The sequence below is a fragment of the Glycine max genome, chromosome 14 (assembly GCF_000004515.6).
Source record: "Glycine max cultivar Williams 82 chromosome 14, Glycine_max_v4.0, whole genome shotgun sequence".
Classification (NCBI taxonomy): Eukaryota; Viridiplantae; Streptophyta; class Magnoliopsida; order Fabales; family Fabaceae; genus Glycine; species Glycine max.
Window position 1 is genome coordinate 2,796,162 of NC_038250.2, and position 16,515 is coordinate 2,812,676.

The 16,515-nt window shown below is 32.9% G+C and overlaps 3 protein-coding genes across 10 annotated transcripts; all 3 read left to right on the plus strand.

The window, feature by feature from the left end:
* Window positions 1-615: 615 nt before the first annotated feature.
* Window positions 616-6,431, plus strand: LOC100800672 (stomatal closure-related actin-binding protein 1). 5 transcript variants are annotated; one of them, XM_041009212.1, is made up of 13 exons: window positions 617-860; window positions 1,212-1,510; window positions 1,701-1,829; window positions 2,207-2,299; window positions 2,459-2,599; window positions 2,957-3,019; window positions 3,248-3,331; window positions 4,041-4,221; window positions 4,725-4,841; window positions 5,011-5,069; window positions 5,339-5,473; window positions 5,709-5,858; window positions 5,961-6,431. In XM_041009212.1, exons 2-13 carry the CDS (start codon window positions 1,229-1,231, stop codon window positions 6,003-6,005), a joined length of 1,479 nt encoding a protein of 492 aa, XP_040865146.1. In that variant the 5' UTR covers window positions 617-860; window positions 1,212-1,228; the 3' UTR covers window positions 6,006-6,431. The 5 variants fall into 5 exon arrangements, with proteins under 5 accessions (XP_006595782.2, XP_040865146.1, XP_006595779.2 ...); XM_006595716.4 differs by having other exon boundaries at window positions 619-860; window positions 2,951-3,019; XM_006595717.4 differs by lacking the exon at window positions 617-860 and adding an exon at window positions 875-1,024 and having other exon boundaries at window positions 2,951-3,019.
* Window positions 6,432-8,465: 2,034 nt separating this feature from the next.
* LEA-1 (late-embryogenesis abundant protein 1) lies at window positions 8,466-11,447 on the plus strand. Its single transcript, NM_001254648.3, has 3 exons — window positions 8,466-8,610; window positions 9,079-10,037; window positions 10,688-11,447. The coding sequence occupies exons 2-3, from the start codon at window positions 9,081-9,083 to the stop codon at window positions 10,691-10,693; spliced, it is 963 nt and encodes a 320-aa protein (NP_001241577.1). The 5' UTR covers window positions 8,466-8,610; window positions 9,079-9,080; the 3' UTR covers window positions 10,694-11,447.
* A 1,570-nt stretch (window positions 11,448-13,017) lies between these two features.
* LOC100777127 (protein DGS1, mitochondrial) lies at window positions 13,018-16,112 on the plus strand. 4 transcript variants are annotated; one of them, XM_006595721.3, is made up of 8 exons: window positions 13,034-13,130; window positions 13,796-14,130; window positions 14,268-14,340; window positions 14,417-14,445; window positions 14,520-14,643; window positions 15,436-15,546; window positions 15,641-15,741; window positions 15,898-16,112. In XM_006595721.3, exons 3-8 carry the CDS (start codon window positions 14,284-14,286, stop codon window positions 16,013-16,015), a joined length of 540 nt encoding a protein of 179 aa, XP_006595784.1. In that variant the 5' UTR covers window positions 13,034-13,130; window positions 13,796-14,130; window positions 14,268-14,283; the 3' UTR covers window positions 16,016-16,112. The 4 variants fall into 4 exon arrangements, with proteins under 4 accessions (XP_003545168.1, XP_006595784.1, XP_014622015.1 ...); XM_014766529.2 differs by having other exon boundaries at window positions 13,060-13,130; window positions 13,705-14,130; XM_003545120.4 differs by lacking the exon at window positions 13,796-14,130 and having other exon boundaries at window positions 13,018-13,130.
* The last annotated feature ends 403 nt before the right edge of the window (window positions 16,113-16,515 follow it).

The window sequence follows — 16,515 nt, forward strand, 5'->3', positions numbered from 1 at the left end:
AGTCCACAAAATTAGAAGAGATTCATAATATACGGAGGAAATCTTTATTATTATTTAATAACAATATAAGTCTACAATATGGATGTATATACTATTTATTTATTTATTTACTTAAAAAAAGCTTATAATTGTGAGAAGTTTTCCTTGACTCCACTGACACCAGTACACCACCAACAAATCCCAGTTAAATAACTAACACGGAAAGCAACCTACAATGAATTGAACGTGAATAATATAATTGGAGATGAAACATTAGAAAAAGAAGAAAAAGAGAGGGGGTTGGCACTCTTAAATTTTTTTAAAGCAAAAAAGAAAATGGAAGCTGTGTGAGTGAAGTAAACGTTGAACAGCTAGGAAGGCCATGGAATGGGACCCTGAAATGGAAGAGATTTAAGTTTAAAGCATAAGCATGATGAAAGGTAATGGCAGCGGTAGTAATAGTTGTAATAGCAACAAACATAACAACATAGTTGTAGTTGTATGTAACATCTTTAAGACAAGGATCCAAGTAAGCCTAGTTCCATTCAAAGCTGTTTTTGTTTTTGTGGTTGTGGCAAACGTTCACACAAAGACAATACATAACACAACGTTGACACTAAAATCCCGTAAAGGGGGGACCACTTCACACACGGGCGGCACAACACAACCTATTCTTTTTCCCCTTCGCTTCCCCTTTTCAAAAAGCAAAGCTTTCATCTTTCTATCTATCCATATGCTATGCATATGCTTATTCTCTCTCTCTCTCTCTCACCATTGATCTGATTACTGCTTGTGTACTATAACCAAATTGGAGCAACCCCTTTTGCATCTGATCCTAGAATCACAAGCCTAGCTACCCGTTTTCTACCTTCTCATGACCTGTAAGTAAAAGCTTTCTTCTTTTTGTCTTTTTCTTGTTACCCTTTTCCTCACTGCTTCAACTCAAAAAAAAAAAAAAAAAAGGAATTGGGGGGTTCGGTTTCCTTGTGGAAAACTCTCAAAATATGCTTTGACTTCAGTAGGCCTATTGGGTTGTGGTGTTATGGTATCTCTATTTATTAGTTTCTCATTTTTGTTATGCTTTGTTTTGTTTAGTACTTTTTGTTTTTGTTCTCTTCTTCATGTATATATCTGAGTATGTGTATGTTCCCTTTTTTTTCCCCTTTAATTTTTCTAAGCTATAATTTGTTGAATTACCTTTGCTAAAGGGCGTGTATTTGTGATTGGCATAGGTAATTGGTTGTGAAAAATGACGAGGTTGACTCGTGATTTTGGTGATACAATGCAAAGAGATGCTGTGCCTGCGGTTTCTTCTGATGTTGTGTTTGCTTCTAGTCGGTTTCCTAATTACAGAATTGGAGCTAACAATCAGATAATAGAGACAAAGGATGACCCAAAAGTGCTATCAATGAAGGAGGTTGTTGCACGTGAGACTGCACAGCTGTTGGAACAACATAATCGTCTCTCCGTTCGTGACCTTGCTAGTAAATTCGAGAAGGGTTTGGCGGCGGCAGCTAAGTTGTCTGAAGAGGTTACCCTTCCTTTTGGTCGAAACTCATTTTTTCCCCTTGGAATATAGTTCTTCCTTTTGGAGGGTTTTGCAACCTGAGATTCTTATTGTAAAATGTTTGCAACTGAAATAACCAATGATTATATTCATAGTTTACTAATTGACTGATGCCCCTTTTTTAACTAGCTTTTTGTATGCTGGTGAAGTTCAGGCTAGACTTAGAGAGGCAGCATCATTGGAAAAACATGTTCTTTTGAAGAAGCTTAGAGATGCACTTGAATCCTTAAAAGGGCGTGTGGCAGGCAGAAACAAGGATGATGTAGAAGAAGCTATTGCTATAGTTAGTTCTTTTTTTTAAAAAGATATATACTTCACATTTATTTCTATCTAACAGATATATGTTCATATTTATTCTGTATGAAGCTGACAGTATAAATATAAAGTCTTGTTTATTCTCTTTAAAAGTCAAATGGGGAGTGTGTATGTGGTGAATGGAAAGGCTTTGAGAATAAACTTGGGAATACTTTTTACTAAATTTTGCATAAGCTTGTAGAAGAAAATTTTCTATCTAGATAATACTAAATACCTTCATTGCTCCAATCACAGAAAAATAATTTTATTTTATTTTAATGGAATATTCATCCTGGTGCAAGTTTATTTGTGCATTTGCAATCTTTTTAAGAGATGCAACTATAACTTATTTTGTGCATTCTTCAGGTTGAAGCTCTAGCAGTTCAGTTGACTCAGAGGGAAGGGGAACTAATACAAGAGAAGGCAGAGGTGAAGAAGCTTGCAAATTTTCTTAAGCAGGTGAATTAACTTATTTTATGTGGTGATGGAAGAAGTTTTATTAGAGATAGGAAAAAAGAAGAAAGGAGTAAAGAAACATGTTGTTAGTTTATATCTTCTTTATATGCCTGCATAAAAAAATTTCCTTTACCAATGCTGAGAGTTTAGATTAATTTATAGGCTTCTGAAGATGCTAAGAAACTTGTTGATGAGGAAAGAGCTTTTGCACGTGCTGAAATTGAGGATGCCAGAGCAGCGGTTCAAAGAGTGGAAGAGGCACTTCAAGAACATGAGAGAATGTCTCAAGCTTCCGGGAAACAGGTTTGTGATATTTACTTGTCATTTGTAATGTTTTATCATGGGGAATTTAGTAATTCATGATTCCATAATGATAAATGCTTCCAACTTAAATATCATATTCTTAATTTTTATTTTATTTTTGAATTATGCTTAAGATTTTATTTTATTTTTTAAAAATTATTCTTCCATGTTTCTTGCATTTATGTTTTCCCTCCCTTCTAGTTTTCCACTCTCCTTGAAAGCCTGGAGCCCTGGACTAAACATGTTACTCTTTTTGGCAATTGTTATTATGTGATACCCTTTAGCTACTGCTTCCCCTTTCTATGCATTGTTAGTAATAATCATTTGAATAACATTTGGCTCTATGGTTAGGACCAGGAGCAATTAATGAGGGAGGTCCAAGAGGCTCGAAGAATTAAAATGCTGCATCAGCCAAGCAAGGTATATATTGAACGCATGCCCCTATTTTGTCTCTCATGTAACTGCTATTTCAAATGCCTTCTCTTTTTCTAGGTTCCATTTGTCTTGGGTGTCCCAGTCTCGTAATTGTTTTCCTGTGTAGAATTGGCTTTCTTCCCTTATTTTCTTAGGCTTCATTTTTCTTTGTTGTTAACATTTTATCAAGTTATTTCAAAGTGATGAATACATTGATTGTCGATTGATATGTAGGTCATGGATATGGAACATGAGCTTCGAGCATTGAGGTCTCAACTTGCAGAGAAGACTAGACAGTATCTTCGACTTCAGAAGGAGGTATGCCTGTCATCTTATGCCACGTCGAAAAGATTATTATGTGAAATGCATCCATGGTCAATTCTTTGATATTTTCTCAGCATTATCTGGAAGACTTTAAGCTGTTAGTTTTTTGAGTAGCATGTTATGATGAATCACGTTTGGTAACTTCAATTTGGTTTTATAGTTTGGTTTTTGGTTTGGCAGTTGAGAATCCGTGTTCATAACATGGTTTGACATCATGCACGGATTATGTGGATAATATGCTTTTTCGATTGTTGTGTGTGTATAACAACTATTGGGGCATTTTATGTCATCTATGCTTCAGGTCATGCAGCGAATACTTTCATGCTGTTAAATTCTCTGGCAATACTGAAAATCTGGTCCTATAATTCTTTCATATTTCTTTTATTTTTCTATTAGTGATGTAAAAAAAAAAAGAAACTAAATACAATATGAAAAACATCAAACATGTGAATTTTCATATTCCTTTGCTGCTGTATACGATCGTTAGATAGACTTGGGGGAATCCTCTAATGTCTTACACGGTGTGATGGTAAATTCCATGATGATTTTTAATTATATGAATTAGAATTTGGGATTTGATGTTAAATTATATTTGTCTTAAGTGAATGTTAAGTTTCTTTCCTTAAATGAAGGGCTTTCGTGATTGTCTTCCATTGACCATTATAATCTTCTTTCACTGATTATCCTTGATGCTACTGTTCAGTTAACAAGGACAAAGAAAGGTGGGGAAAATGTTCCACATTTATATGAACTTGAAGGGAATGAAACGTTAGGTTCTTATTTGCAAATTCAACCTTGCTCTGATAATGCCCCTGAAGTTTCAAAATGTTCAATTCAGTGGTATCGTGTATCATCTGATGGTGCCAAAAAAGAACTTATCTCAGGTATTGTTCCTGTGTGGTTTTCTTTTTCTTTTTTTGTTGAGTATGCAAGTCAATTGACTCTTGGTTTATGCATTTTTTCAACTTCTGGTTTTATTATGTCACTTCCGGGGTGGGGGTGGGGGGTGGGTGGGGGGCGGATGTGAATAACAGTTTTGGTGACGGCAACTCGATCCTGAGTATTTATAGAAAATTATAAATGACATACAGGCAGCACTCAAACCCTCACCTACTGATAAACTTGTCAACTTTTTTCATCATAGATGTATGTTCAAACTGATTGCTTGTTTTGTGTATATACTAATGAATTTTTTATTCATACATCTGACTTGCTTTTTGTGGCTATTATACATCAATGTTAATCAATCAAAATCTTAACTGTCAGTGGGGGGCTTATTATGTAAGCTGTTCTGTTCAAGATACTGGAAGGCTGATTGTTATTAAACATGCCATCCAATTAGTTCTTCATTTTTATCTTTGCTTATCATATAATACAACTTTCTCAGGAGCAACAAAATCAGTTTATGCCCCTGAACCTTTTGATGTTGGACGCATATTGCAAGTTGATATTATTTCAGAAAGCGAGCATGTCACACTTTCAACCGCTGGTCCAATAGATCCAGGTCTGGTTTCAATTTGAGTTATCCTCATTTGCATTAGTAGTAATTTACAGGCATCACTTCTATATATTTGTTTCTGTTTTAAACATAAAGTTGTTTTCTTATCAGTTAAGAGATTGAAACGTGTTCTGCAATCATGTCGAGCTTAAATTTCTTTCGTACTCTTATGCAGCTGCTGGTTTGGGAACCTATGTAGAGGCACTAGTGCGCAAACATGACACTGAATTCAACGTATGTTGTTCTTATCCTTTTAACTTTTATATAGTTATATGAAAGCCTTGTTAAATTGAGCTGTTTTTTTGACTGAAATGTGTATGGTTCCATGGGTTGTTGCTGACTTGCTTCAGTCTTGTAATCAAATTCTTAAAAGTAGTGTTTAGTTTTGATGAATTGCTGTTGTCTTGTACTTTGTTCTCCACATTCCAATATAAAAAGTTTAGAAGTCAAATCTAGTCAGATTCTGTGACAATAATATTGTAGTTGCATTTACTACTTCACAGGTGGTAGTAACACAGATGAATGGTTCACATCATCCAACTGAATCTATTCATGTGCTTCATGTTGGAAAGATGAGGATTAAACTTTGTAAGGGAAAGACAACAATTGCCAAAGAATACTATTCAAGTTCAATGCAGGTATTTCAAATACTTGATGATATCTATATTTTGATTTTGACAAGCAAAACAATGTTCTAACCTCTTTGTTGCACATAGTTAACTAACATTGTGCATTGAAGAATTATTTGAAGCCATTTTGATGTTTATGAAAATGCATTTGTTTTCATGCTCTTTGGAATGTGTTATCCTCTCTTGTCATTTATGATAAACTGGAATTTGGTCAACCATTGTGCTTTGAACTTGTTTTCTTTAGCTTTGTGGAGTTCGCGGAGGTGGAAATGCCGCTGCACAAGCACTATTTTGGCAGCCAAAGCAGGGGCATTCTTTTGTATTAGCTTTTGAATCAGAGAGAGAAAGGAATGCTGCCATCATGCTTGCAAGGAGATTTGCATTTGACTGTAATGTATGTCTTTCTGAAACTTAAATGTATGTTAGAATTTCAGAATTCAACTTTTCTCCTTTTTTTTGGTCACCATTTCTAAATTGCAAATGTAAATAATGCCAGATCATGCTTGCTGGACCAGATGACAGAGCTCCTCTAGGGACATGATGGGCCTCCTTACATCTTATTTCCCCCCTTGTAATTATGAGTTTTTTCTACCTTGTATTATAAGTGTTATTTCAACAGTAAAATCTACCTTGTTATATTGGTAAGTTAGTAATGATTCATACCTTGTGGTCTGAATCATTTATATAATTTTGTTTCATCAGTCCAAGGCATTTTTTTATTTGCCTTTGTGAGTCGTAAGTTTTAGGTTACATTATAATTATAATAGAATCCGTGGCTGCCATGTCGAAGTGTTTGAGATGCTAATTGGTTGTATTTAATAGACAGACATTCAGACAATTACTGAGAATTCTGATTGCATTTTGTCTATGGACACTGGCCTCGTGGACAGGACAATATGTGAATCTACTCTCATTATGTAATATAATACAAGAGAATCCAATGTATATTGCTAGATTTACCTCAAAAGAATCCAATGTAGTGTCCAAGATACTATAAAATAGAAATGTTTTTGTCTACTGCCTCGCTGCCTACCATTACAACTGTATATGAATGGGAGGTTTATCCATAAATGTTTTTTGGTAAATGAGGTTTGTCCATAAATTAGGAATTCTCAGCAATAACCAAAATAAAAAAAAAAGAAATAGCAGAAGAGTAAAATCTTAAAAGTCTGATTAATATATTATTATTAGCCTTTGACTTGGAGCTATTTGTTTGGTGTAATGTGTGTAACTGTGTAAGCTTAATTGGAAGCTAACTGCTATTAGCTCTAAAATTTCTCATCAATGAACAGTGAGATTCTAAATTTCTTCTCTAAAAGAAAAAAAAGAAGAAAAATCAACTTATACGTTAATCAAACCACTTATAAACCACTAAAGTGACTTGTTAAACACACTCTACATCTTTTTGACAAAGATCAATATATTCATCGATTGCAATTCTACGATAACTAAAAAAACACAAATTCTCAGTATTTAGAGAATACTTTTAATTTAGTCCTTCAAAGTTATACGCATCACTTCATTAGTTTAAATTTTTAGATTTTGTTTACTAAATTAAAGTTTTAAAAACTCTTTTTTGTCACTTCTTTAACTCATTTTTTTCGTTACCAAATTAATCCTTCAATTTAATTTTGTCCTTCAAAGTGGTTTACTTTGGTCCTTCAAAGTTATATGCATCACTTAATTAGTTTTTTTTTTTTTAATTTTGATTATAAAATTAATCCTAATTTAGGTTGCTTAAGCATAACAATTCCTAATTATTCCACTTAATAAAATTAAGTTTTTATTAACCTAGCTTAATTAAAATCAAATGGGACAAGTTTAATTAGATAGTTAATATTGTTGATATTACCTGTAATTTCTTAATTTGTAATTAGGGCTTTTATTTTTATCTTAATTTAATTTTCTAATTAATGCGTTTCTAAGGTCTATTTTTTTTTATCTGAATCGAATACAAGTTACCATTTGCATTTCAAAATAGGAAATGATACACAAACAATTAAGAATATTGCAACATTAGTATAGAAAATTTTAGGTTTAGCTGCAGTATTTTTTTTCCCTTCAAAGTTACGTAATCTCGCCAATTTTGTTCTCATATTTTTTTTTTGTGAAATTTTCCTTTAAAATTTGCAAAAAGTCACAAATTGTCTTAAACTACATTGGCATAAAATTTATGAAGACATAATTTAGGAGGCAAAATTTGCGAAACTGTGTAACTTTGGAGGTATAAAATACAGTCAAACCAAAAATTTACATTCACAATGTATGAAGATTAAACTTAATTTTTAAAATACCAATATACTAATAATTCATATAATTTTAAATGATTTAATTAAAAATTCTTTTTGTAGTTAGCGATAAACAGAACATTTCTGTTCTTTCTGTCCTTCTTCCAGACCTTCATTTTTATGTTATTTTAATTGAAATAATAAAAAATATTGAACAGTAAGGATTGTTTAATTAAAATTCGAAATAAAAAAAATGAGTCGACGTGTTTCTTTTGACATATGTGAATGAGTAATCGTTATCTTTTTATTTTACATCAAAAGAAATTCAAATTTGTTTGTATAATATTTATTTATTAATTAATTAATTATTTTCCAAAAGTTGACAATATATTTAAAACTTGACTATTCTTTTATTAAGTACATTTAATTATCAATATTTAAACTCAATAATTAATAAATAATTAATAAGGTTTTAATCAAATATAGACTTCTTTTTTTCTTTCTCAACTTTGTAATTGTAACGTTAATAAAGTTGAAATATGGAGAAAGTGAGTGGTTGGTCGGTGTCTTTTCAAACAATAAACAATGTGGCAGTCACATGTACATTCCGTGTGGACCATGCTTTACAGAGTGGAATGGTCGGTTTTATGGTCAAACCAACCCTGACTTCAATCAACGGCTACGTTCTTCATGTCTCTGTGGCAAATGTCTGACCCTTGATGTAATCCAAGACTTTCATGATATTGTTTCTTACAATTTTGTATTTTTTTTTTATAATTTATTTAATTATTTTCTCCCTACAAAATCTTGATCTCTCTGCTGTTGTGGAGTGGTGTTGTGTTAATCTCATTCACACATTCACAGTTATACTCTCTCTCTCTTTGTCGCTTGGATCACTGATCTCATCTCAATTTTCAGGTACTTCTCTACTCTCTTTCTCATGTTTCTACTTTATTCCCACTGTATGTATGATTCACCTTTTGGCCAATTAAACCATGCTTCATTTTGGACTTTTGTAGAGATGGTATCTTATATTCTACTCAATTGATCAAGCATTGACCTTATGATTCTGTGTATCTTCCATGTTGATTACTGGGAAATCCATTGACAAAAAGTAATTAGATTAAAAAAAAATAGTACTACCCTTATATGGAATGATGAGTTTTGCTGCATTTTTTGGAGCATGGAGATCTAAAGTTTGTATTTTGAATGATATGTTTGTACCCAATGCTAATGCAATTGATTCAGCATGTTACAGTGTTTTCGTTTGTAAATAATTGATCGGATTGTTAAATTGTGACTCTTTGGTTGACTTTGATTTGTTGTGTGATCTGATTGGATCATGCTCAAGCTAACTGGTGTGTGCATTTACTATCTGCGATTTAGATATGTCGACATCTGATAAGCCAGAAGTGGTGGAAAGGGGTAGCAAGGATGAAAAACACAAGGAAGATGATCAAGAGGAGGGGAAGGGTGGATTCATTGAGAAGGTGAAGGATTTCATTCATGACATTGGTGAGAAGATTGAGGAAGCTATTGGGTTTGGGAAGCCAACTGCTGACGTTACTGCGATTCACATTCCATCGATTAATCTTCACAAGGCAGATCTTGTTGTTGATGTGCTCATCAAGAACCCGAATCCGGTGCCAATCCCTCTGATTGACATAGATTACTTGGTTGACAGTGATGAAAGGAAGCTAGTTTCTGGATTGATACCAGATGCGGGTACCATCGGTGCACATGGAGAGCAGACTGTCAAAATTCCTGTCACTTTGATTTATGATGACATCAAGCAAACATATGCTGATATTAAACCTGGAAGCATCATTCCTTATAGGGTGAAGGTTAGTCTCATTTTTGATGTTCCCATCTTGGGAAGGCTAACTCTACCTTTGGAGAAAACTGGAGAAATCCCCATACCATACAAGCCTGATATTGATCTTGAGAAGATTCATTTTGAAAGGTTCTCTTTTGAAGAGACAATTGCAACGCTTCATTTGAAGTTGGAAAACAAGAATGATTTCGACCTTGGCCTCAATGCGCTCGATTATGAGGTCTGGCTTGGTGATGTTAGCATTGGTGGTGCAGAACTCACCAAGTCTGCTAAAATTGAGAAAAGTGGAATTAGTTATATTGATATTCCAATTACCTTCAGGCCCAAGGATTTTGGCTCTGCACTCTGGGACATGATTAGAGGAAGGGGAACAGGTTACACCATGAAAGGACATATTGATGTTGACACTCCCTTTGGAGCAATGAAGTTGCCCATCAGCAAAGAAGGTGGTACTACCCGTCTTAAGAAAAAGAAGGAAGATCGTGATTATGATGACGATGACGATGATGAGGTATGTTAATCTATATATCCTGTTTTCCCCTTTCTCTAGAAAATGACAAGGTATTGGTATGCAACTATGCATATCAGCATATAAGTGCAGGTGAATGAATTGAATGCATTTGCATGTACAATCATTAATCATAAATAACAAAATGTCATCTTTTTTATTTGTTGTTGTATATGCATATATATGTTTATAAGGTAAACTGCATGGAAGTTTCTTTTAAACGCTGGTGGCAATATCTTCCTCTATCCCAGGCTTCACAGTCTGAGTGGAACTTTAGATACCGAAACAATCATTCCCTACTAGACATATGAGTGTTGTTACATTGCTTTGGGGAGCTTGCTTTGAATTAACATATATGGCCATTGCCAATGCATGTCTTGCATATTTTCAATATAATAGAAATGCTTCAGAATCAAGTATTGTAAAACTTAATCTCCACTTAGTTGGAAAGCTGAGAATAGATTTAGTGAACAATTTCTTGTCTTAAATTTTCTATATATATGCAAGAAAGTTTTTATCTGAAGTCGTTGCTGTGCTTCCCTAAACTAACTCTTAGTAATGTGACTGAGCAGGTCAATCTATTTTCTTTATCTTCTTGTATAAGTTGTATTTGGTTGTGCCATAACTTATGTCTATTATCTTTTTCTCTTCAGGATTGAAGAATTGTAGCAGGTTATTACTAGCTATTAATAAAAGCAGGCATTACTTTCTGAGTTCTGATGGGCAATTTTTATGTATCTTGAGAGTTCAAGTGGACATTCAAATTATGTGCTAGTATCAGTATTTTAGTGAATATATGCTGCTGCAGTCCGGCTTGTGTTTTCTCTTGAAACTTTCTTGTTGTACTTAATTGATGATCATGACAATCTAGTGCTGTTTTAATGTGAGATAAAAGATCATTTGCCTTGGAACTTTGTGTGGCCGGTTTTATTTATTTTATCTAAGAGGTGGGGTTTTGCTTTGTCATTCCGGAATTGAGAATTGACTATGGCTTCTTTTGAGGGTTGTGTCATGTGTGTGGTTTCTATTAGCCTGCTGGTATAAATCAAACAGTTCTATTGAAAAGTTTGGAAGTTTGCTCGTACCAAACAACATGAAAGCACTACTAAGTTTTGTGCCTGTCCTGGTCTAAGTATTAAGACAAAAAGTGCATCTTCCTAGTAATTGCTATACATCGGCAATTCAGAGTTCGACCATAAAGAGAAGGTTCTCTCCTAGACTCACATCAATGGTGCCAAAATACCAGTAATTCTTGATTCAATGATGAGTATATCTGAAATTAATGCCGTAAGGAATGATATTTCAAAATTGTAAACTCAAAATTGTTTCCCATGCATTATAAACTGGTGCTTTTGGAATTTATGTCCGATTCATGGAGAAGGTTCATATTTAACTTTGGAAGTTAGAAATTTTATTTTCAATGGCTTTGGGAATGTAAAAAGTACTAATTAGTTTGTATTACTTCCTCTAAATTCATATATAAGTACTTCCTCTAAATTCATATATAAAAGTAAAAGTAACTAATTACATTAATTATTAAGAAAATTAATTAATATCATTTAGTTTTACTAATCTCAAGTAAAAAATAAGATTATTTCTAAAATATCATTCATCAAAACTTATTATCATAAATAAAAAGAATTATTAAAAATAAAATTAGAATTAAATAGACGATATTTTAGAAATAATAATATTAAATATGAAAAAATTAGTTAGATTTATTTATTTTAAGTCTAATATCCAAATTATTATTTATTTATTTATATATGAGTTCACAGGAATTACTATCTAAGAAGTTGTTTAAATAGTCATTCACAATAAATATAAGTAAAAGAGACACTTCAAGATAGAGGAGTTGTGTATAGTTGTGTATTTAAGCAGAAGAAATAAGAGTCTAAGAGATGTGAGAGATCTCTTATGAGAATGAATATTGTCATTCCTTAAATCTTGATCAACTTGAGTTTATAAGATGATATATATTGTTTGCAGAGGTATTTTCAAAATTGCTTATAAGACTTGTAATATTTTTAGATAATATATAATTTTGTTGAGTAGGTATCTTAATTTCCTGTTTACTACAGAGAAGATAAATAGAGTAGACAAAAAAAAAAAAAGGATGAATGAAGATAAGTGAGAAAAAAATAGAAATAAAAAGATGTTTGATTAAAGATAAATATAGAGAATAGACTAAGAGATATGAGTAAAAATAGGTAAAATGGAAAGAAATGCAATAGAATAAAAAAGGTGTGAGATCCAGGCTAAATAGTAAAAACTTATCTTCAATTCCTCTCTCTCGCCCTAAGAGATGTTGTGTCATTTGCTTTATTTTTAAATATATATCATATTTACTAAACCTGTATGAACCTTAATGCTCAGAATGTTTAATTTTTTTATCATTACAAAATGTTTAGTTTAACATAACTATTTACAGTTTTGCTATATATGCTGTTAATTAGGCACCTTAATAATTGCTTGTGAAACTTTTGGGACTTGAAAATTTTAGTGAGTTGTGTTGACTCTCTTCCATGGCTTGAATTGAAGCTGATTCTGTCTGTAGAAGATCTAATTTGAAAAGAAATAGAAAAAAAATCAACCAATGGAAGTTGTGCAGTAAAAGCAGGATGCTAATTTTTCTAATCCTGTTAATACATTGTAGTCTTGTTACCTACTATGATCTTTTACAATGTTTTCTAGCATATGTTAATACCATAAGTAGAAGTACAATCCAGTACCACCTAAATCTGTCTGAAGAATTTGGATTTATTAGCAACAAGATAAAATATGCGTAGCAGTTAGCAGTAAAGATATATTAGAGATATCTAGTCTTCACACTATGAATTATTTCATTTTTTTTATGACTACCTGGAATTGCATTTGCTCATATTCATGGATATTGCTTTAAGTTTGATTGGCAATAGTCATCTACTTTAAATTGAAAGGCATGCTAGTGGCATGGATAATTGGAGATTGCTTTCATTGTAACTTTTTCTAAAAATTTCTGTACAGAATGTTGTTGGCTTTCAGTGAGCAGACAAAGGGCCAGAAGTTCCCTGTGAATGCTTCAGATCAGAAAATGATGGAGATAGTCATGGATAGGTGAGTCATCTTTCACTTTAGATCCATCTCTAGTTATACTTGTCTTATGGTAGTAAGGTACTTGTGGAATTGAATTTGAAAAAGCTACATGGATTTGTTTGTGAGCTATTTTCCTTGATATTGTACCTGTAGGGTTCATTGGTAATAGCTTGGTTGTTTTCTGGATTTAGTACTAAAATAGTTCTCCATGCCAATGACTTTGAGGAATGAAGATACTGCTCTATAGAGTTTCTAGCTATTCTCGCTTTGATGTTTCATTATGAAGATGTGTTAATTTTAATAGAAAGTCATTGGTTTGATATTGACATTAAATGAGTGTACTGCTATATCTTTTGACTAAGGGTTTCTGGCCTATGTTGTGGGTTAACTATTCCAGTTTAACTAGCAGTATCTTTTGGGGTTGGAAATATGTGAGCATTTATAGGCAAATAATTTTAAGATAATGGGTTGTTCAGTTTTTAAGTTGCCCTTCTGATATTGGATGTCCATGTTAGAACAATCTAAATTCCTTACCTGGATATTCTTATAAAATATTTTCAATTTACATTGATTGACAATATTCAAAACTTTGCAGAATTAAAAATTGGATTTTGATGGAACAAAAGGACAATAACATACAGAAAGTGATTTTTATATATACTAGTCCTCACTATATTATCTGATAGGGACTTGGGTATTATGGGATGCCTATGTCCCACATTGAGTAGTATGGATGCTTGGTGGAGTACTTAAGTGGCTTGGCCTCCACCCCCCGCTGTAAGAGGGTTCTCCAAGTGCTTGGGTGCTTATCAACTGGTAGCAAAGCTGGCTCTCAATGTCTCGGGAAGAGCTACCTACGGGGACTTCGGCTCTCAAGGGCAGTGCTAAGATAGGAACTTGGGTATTATGTGATGCCTAAGTCTGACATTGAGTACTATGGGATGTTTGGTGTATTACACATGTGGCTTGGTTCTCCCTCCTTGACAGCTAGCTTTTAAGAGAGGGTTCCTCAAGTGCTTAGGTGCTTATCATTTTCTAATATCAAGAATTATTGAATTTAGAATCTTTATTAGTAAAATTCATAATATCACTTCATTTCTTGTAATATTAGTGTTTATCACAATTGTTAAGATCTAATTTTTTCAAGTATAAATGCAGGTATGAGAAGGAACTCATGCATCCTATTCAAAACCTTCTCAATGGAGAGCTGGTTCGGGCTATACTTATTCAGGTAATGTAATTCATATGTTATATCTTATATGTAACATCTGGTTTAGTAGTTTTAACGTAACTTTTCACTGTTCCAGGTTCAGAAGCTCAAGCTGGACACTGAGACGTGAGTTTTTTAATCTGAAAATTTAAGTAAATATTTCACATTGTTTTAATTCCTCAAGATAATATTTTGGTCAGGGCAATGCTAGAGCTGAACCAGATTCTACGGGCAAATGAAATCAACTTTGCAGTTCTGACTGCTTTACCTGCATTTTTTCTCTCTCTTTTACTCATGATGTTAGTACGTGGATGGTTCAAACAGGTAATTTCCCTTGTTTGGTTTGCACAAAATGATGAGCTTAAAGAAGATAGGACTCCAAATATCATACTATAGTATTGAACTCTTAAGAAAAACTATATCAACTGAGTTGGAGTGTGAATCTTGTTTGGAGTGACACCCTACTCCATGAAGTGATTAAGTGAATATTGGTGACAAGATTGTTGTGAGGAGGGGGGGAGAGCATATGCTTGCAAGTTACATACAGTATGTATATCACTTGGTATATTGCTAAATCTTAATGTCTTCTACCTTTCACTCCTGACTAATTTTTAGTGTATGTGTAGGGATACTGTTAAAATTTGTTTATATGCGATAATGGACTAGATATTACATCACCTGTTTCTAGTTATGTCTTAACTATCACTTGATTAGGTAAAAAAGATGTTTTTTGATACCAAATCTTCTCAATTTCATCCTTTATTTCTTTGTCCACTAATGTTATACTTGACTGCCCTCATTTTTTTGTATAGAATTTTGTTATTTGCCTCATATTGATTAATGGATGCTACACAGTGTTATGAAGTTACCTATTTTCTGTTCTCAATGGATTTGATTACTCATTATAGTCTAATGAGATAATTTGCTATGATTTTCTAAAGTAAGTTGGATTGGATTTTAGCATGGACAAAACTTAGATACAATTCCTTAGGTGTTGTTTGTGATATTCTCCAATTAGAATTGGAGTTTTACCACGGTAAATTGTTTCTTTTTTTTTTGTCAACTTGTATCAGTACCACTACTTACATTGATAAAAAAGAAATCTATGTAAATTAGGATACCAAAGCTGAGGGAAGAGGTAGAATTGCTCGGATTCAGAGGAGGCTACTTGTTATAGAGGTTAAGAAAAGGATTATGCAGTACCAAAATTATGTTGATCAAGGGTTGGTAAGTAGCTTTCCTTTTTGTTGATTTTATTTAGTTGATTTGAATGAGATGGATAGACCAAGGATAGAAATGTCGTGTTACATGTTATCTACAGGAGAGAGATGCACAATATATGTTTGGATTGGCACTCTATAGCCTGGATCGCCTGTATCAGTCTGTTAAGTGGCACGCAGAAGCTACTGGAGAGTGGGAACGGTTAGTTGCACTCTTCTCTCTAAATTCTCAGCTACAATTGTCTAGTTACTTTCTGTTTAACAGGTTTATATTTATATCCTCTTACTGTTTAAGCACATGAAAAGAATGTGATTTTTATGAATGTTCAGATTGCTAAATCAGTGATATTATGAACAGTTTGCGTGAGGATATAATAGATTTGGCTAAGCCTAGACTACAAACTGCACACAAGGAATCTGTGATATCACACATGGTTACATTTGAATGCTTGCTTCCAAGTCGGAACCGCCAGTAGCATATTTTAGCTTACTATTCTTAATTCTTTTCAATGATGTTTCTCTTGCTACTCTGAAATCCAATTTTGTCGTGAATGTATGCATTTATTCCTCGTACATGGTTACATTTTATCATATCATAGTATGATAATTTTTGACAACTTTATCAATTGAATACAAATGATTTATGAAGGGATGATATATCTTCATTTGCTCGTGAAAGTAAGTACTCTAGATAACATTCTCGTCCCCGTTTTCGGCTACAAGTGCAAGTCTCAGTGGTCATTTTTGATTGTGGGGCATTTTCAAAATTAAAATTTATCAAAGTTATATATGAGTATTAATTTTATACAATATATTAATAATGTGTTTGTTAGGTCATGTGGATAGTTAATGTTGTTACTGGATATTAATAAAAAATGATTTAATATGAAAATTAATGATAGAAAAAAAATATTTGTTTACTTGTTTAAAAATTCAAGTTACTAATATAGAAGTAAGATTGATAATGTCATTTAAT